The 3,752-nt window shown below is 54.1% G+C and overlaps 1 protein-coding gene across 1 annotated transcript; it reads right to left on the reverse strand.

Moving 5' to 3' along the window:
* Nucleotides 1-350: 350 nt before the first annotated feature.
* On the reverse strand, nucleotides 351-3,309 carry LOC100272656 (trehalose-6-phosphate phosphatase10). Its single transcript, NM_001147114.1, has 10 exons — nucleotides 2,881-3,309; nucleotides 2,616-2,756; nucleotides 2,434-2,505; nucleotides 2,268-2,345; nucleotides 2,048-2,107; nucleotides 1,861-1,962; nucleotides 1,425-1,572; nucleotides 1,233-1,306; nucleotides 977-1,069; nucleotides 351-880 (listed from the first exon to the last, which is right to left on the reverse strand). The coding sequence occupies exons 1-10, from the start codon at nucleotides 3,178-3,180 to the stop codon at nucleotides 794-796; spliced, it is 1,155 nt and encodes a 384-aa protein (NP_001140586.1). The 5' UTR covers nucleotides 3,181-3,309; the 3' UTR covers nucleotides 351-793.
* Nucleotides 3,310-3,752: the final 443 nt, after the last annotated feature.

Below are 3,752 nucleotides of genomic sequence, written 5' to 3' on the forward strand. Positions count from 1 at the left end.
TTGGCTCATTCGTTGTGCCAAAAAAGGGGACGCGCTCCCTGCTTCTGCTGGTGGTCTGACAAATTTGGCTAGAAAGGAACGCCCACACTTTCCAAAGGCGATAGAGGCGAGTGGCAGATCTCTACTAGCAGCAATTAAGGTGGAGGCAAGGTTGTGGGGTGTTGCAGGTGTAATTATGTAATCTATTTGTACTCTCGTTCGTTGCTTGTTGCGGTGCTTCTTGGCCCCTGCTTGACTCTCTTCTTTATTAATAGAAACGAGCACATTCTTGTGTCGTTGGTTAAAAAAAAAGGCAATGTAAATGTGTCTAAGCTGGACAGTTAGACGACAATTTGAAGCCACTACAAATTCAACACAGCACATGCAATGAGGTTGGGTCCTCAGAGCAAAGGAAGTGCATATTAAAATTCTGCCAGTTGCTTATATGTTACATTTTACAGTAGACGGGCTAATAATTAAGCTGCTAAGGTCATAGCTAGGTAGTCACTACACAACTCATACAGCAGATGAACCTTCCTGGGTTAAGCTAATCAAAGGCGGCAGGCAGCTTTGCACATGGATGCCTGCCTGTGCCTCTAAAACCCATATGGAAGAACGTCTGATCGAACACAATCAGCAGGTTGGCCGGCCAGAGTTCACATCTGGGGCCGGGAGCTGAGCTGAGACGATGGGGTAATGTATGTAGATCGTCGAGGAGGGTTATTACTCCTAGAGTAGTGCAACAATTAATAAACTAACTAACTAACTATAATTAAATTAAACACGCTTAGCGATCTGTTGTTGTCGTCGTCTGTTACTGCTTTCGCCCCCTTGGGCGCGCCGCCGGCGATGGTGATCGCAGTGGATTCCACTGCCCCAGACGGACCAAGAACTCCATGACCTGGAAAACCAAGGACATGGAGGTGTTATTAACCGACAGCTTGCTTAGTTTATTCATCTGCTGACACAGTAATTGTATATATATATATACACATACCTCAGTGGGATCTTGGAGAGAGTAGGTGGCATCAGTCTCCTTGGGGCATTTCGAAACAAGGATCCCTATCCCTTGACCTCTCTCCCTCAACACCTAAGAAGACAAGGCTTAAGGTTTATTTTTTTGGGTTTTTTAAGGTGGTGCCATCAGTTTTGCTGGTGTCTCTCTGTCCGTGTAGTACTGTCTGCTGTGTGTACATGTAGTAGAAATGCCGTCGATAGTATAGTAGTTCATGTGTATAAAAATATATGCACACCTTGAAAGCATCCTCGTCGGTCCGGTCGTCCCCGATGTACACCGGCAGGACGTTGGTGCGGTCGTCGTCGAATCCTAAGGGATCCATCAGAGAAGATTTTTACTCTCTCTCGTCGCGCGCGGAAGGACGACGACAGAGAAGACGGCAGCATGCATGATGTGTGTGCAGTGGCACTGGCACGTACGTACTTACCGAGCGACCTGAGCAAGAACTCAACGGCCTTGCCCTTGTCCCACATGATCGACGGCCGGACCTCCACGACTTTCCTGCCCTCGGTGAGCTCCAGCTCGGGGAAGTCCCGGAGCACGGCCTTGACCTTCTCAGCCAATGAGCTCCAGCTCTGCAGGGGGAGGGGGGAGCAGTTGTTGAAGATGACGCGTGCACGAGGAGCTAATAACTAGCCAGGCCACATGCATTCATGCGTGACGGTTGCTCATCGCCATTTCAATAATATGAGCTAGCTAGCCTACTAGCTGACATGCATTATTAAGCTTCTTGTTTGACCTGCGGGACTAAATTACTACTACTAGTAGATCGAAAGAGGGAGTCGTCATCGACTAAATCAAAGGTATTGTAAGACTCGGTGAAGAAGAAGCCGCCGGCCGCCGGCCGGCCGGGGAAGAATCACCTTTTCGTCGACGCATCTGAAGTGCACGGAGAGGCAGAACTTGTTGTTCTCCACCCTGGCCCCCGTCGTGTCCTTCGTCTTCTCCACCAGAGCCTTGTAAGCCTGGCCATATACATATATATATACATGTAATCGTCGGAGCGTGTGTACGCGTGCGTGCGTGCGCCGGTAGATGATATAGATGTACCTTGTCGATCACCGGCAGGAACTCGCGAGCTGGTTGCAGCAGCAGGACCGTCTTGTCCTCCTGGAAATTGTTGGCCGCGGAAGATAGATGTATGTATAGCGAGGCGAATGAAAATGTTGGCAAAAAGATGTACTAGTATATATCATTGAGCGTTGATGCTGCATGGGCAGTGTCGTCGTCGCTAGCTAGTTGAACGAATAGATAGACGATGGCCGGCTACCTTGGAGTTTGGGCCTTTGATGTCCATCCCGTGGCTTCCGGCGTAGTAGAGCTCCGGCAGGCCGACGAAACTGCAGACCTGAACCGGAAACAAGGAAACGTACAGTACTTGATTAGGAGTCGAAATGATGATGCTTGATGCTTGAATGCATGCGCGCGCGTAATACCTTCTCGATGCACCGGCCGGTCACGATCGCCGTCGGGAAGCGCTTCGCGACGTTGCGCACCGCCGCCCTCATCTGCTGAGCGCATACCGCCGTTATATAGTTACGCTCTTACGCGTGAGCGATAGGATTTTTCATGGCAACGTAACCTCAAATCGACGAGCACAACGGATCGGAACGGTCACCTCGGGGGTCATGAACGCCATGTCGGGGTCGGCGACGATCGGGGAGAGCGTGCCGTCGTAGTCCATGAACATGACGACCCTCTTCCCCTTAGCCGCCGCCGCGATCTGGTCGAAGCTGCCCAGCGCCGACGGGTGCTTCCTCTGCGCAAGCGCGACAAGAGATTTAGAACCGAACCGAACGACGACGCAACGCAACCAACGACCGGCGGCCCGGTACACAACACAAGAAGGAATGGCTGGCTGGCGCGCGCGGCGACGAGCTCACCGTCCACGCGTCGTACTCGTCGACGGCGGGGCAGCGGGCGGGCGACGACGCGCGGATGGCCTCGACGACCCGGCTGGTGCAGCTGGTCCGACCCGGCGGCGCATTCGCCGCCGCCGCCACGGGGGAACGGAACTCGCCACCGTCGGCGGCGGCGCCGCCGGGGAGGCCAAGGCTGCCGTACGTGCCCCGCAGCGACGACACGGCCCCCGCGACGCCGCGGCACGCGAAGAGGCCGGGGGGCGGCAAGGCCGCAGCCGCCGCAATGCCCATGTCCGGGACCACCACGTCCTGGTTCGTCATGGCTGTGGCGCGCCCGCGCACACGGACGGACACGCGCACCCCAGCAGGCCTTTGCTTCCGCGAGAGGACAACGCTAGTGTGACTGTGAGCTGTGAGGTTGGCTGTTTTGCAAGGCAGCCGGCGGTTTTCTTGGGTGCGGTGCGAGTGCCAGACTGCCAGGATGTGAGCCGGAAGTGTCGGCACTTTATATAGAGCGGACTGGCATCTCGGAGACCGTTGCTGGCTCGCTGCTAACACACTCGGGCGGAGGTGGCATGCTTTGCAGCCGTCCAATCGTGCCATGCCATCAATAATGCACGTTCAGTTGCCCTGAAATGAAACACAAGGTGCAGCATACATTCGCACTGAAATATGTTCGTTGCCGCTAGGGGTGGCAAAATGCCCCCGATCCATCCCGAGTGCTGGTTGGGTGGACAAAGAGTTGCTATTCAATTTTGAATAGCTAGATGATTTCACTCCCATGGATCCCATCTATTTACCGATCTACCAAATCAGCCCTCGGTGTAGGGACGGAGCCGAGTTCTCCGCGGGACTGGCAGTGAAGGCCCCCAAAAACAAAAAATGGGTGTGGA

Source organism: Zea mays, chromosome 9 (genome assembly GCF_902167145.1).
Source record: "Zea mays cultivar B73 chromosome 9, Zm-B73-REFERENCE-NAM-5.0, whole genome shotgun sequence".
NCBI classification, from domain to species: Eukaryota; Viridiplantae; Streptophyta; class Magnoliopsida; order Poales; family Poaceae; genus Zea; species Zea mays.

Coding starts and splice junctions, on each gene's coding strand:
- LOC100272656 (NM_001147114.1), bottom strand. CDS start 3,180: ATGACGAACCAGGACGTGGTGGTCCCGGACATGGGCATTGCGGCGGCT. Junction 2,346..2,433: donor CCGGCCGGTGCATCGAGAAG/GTATTACGCGCG, acceptor TTTCCGGTTCAG/GTCTGCAGTTTCGTCGGCCT. Junction 1,573..1,860: donor TCAGATGCGTCGACGAAAAG/GTGATTCTTCCC, acceptor CTCCCCCTGCAG/AGCTGGAGCTCATTGGCTGA.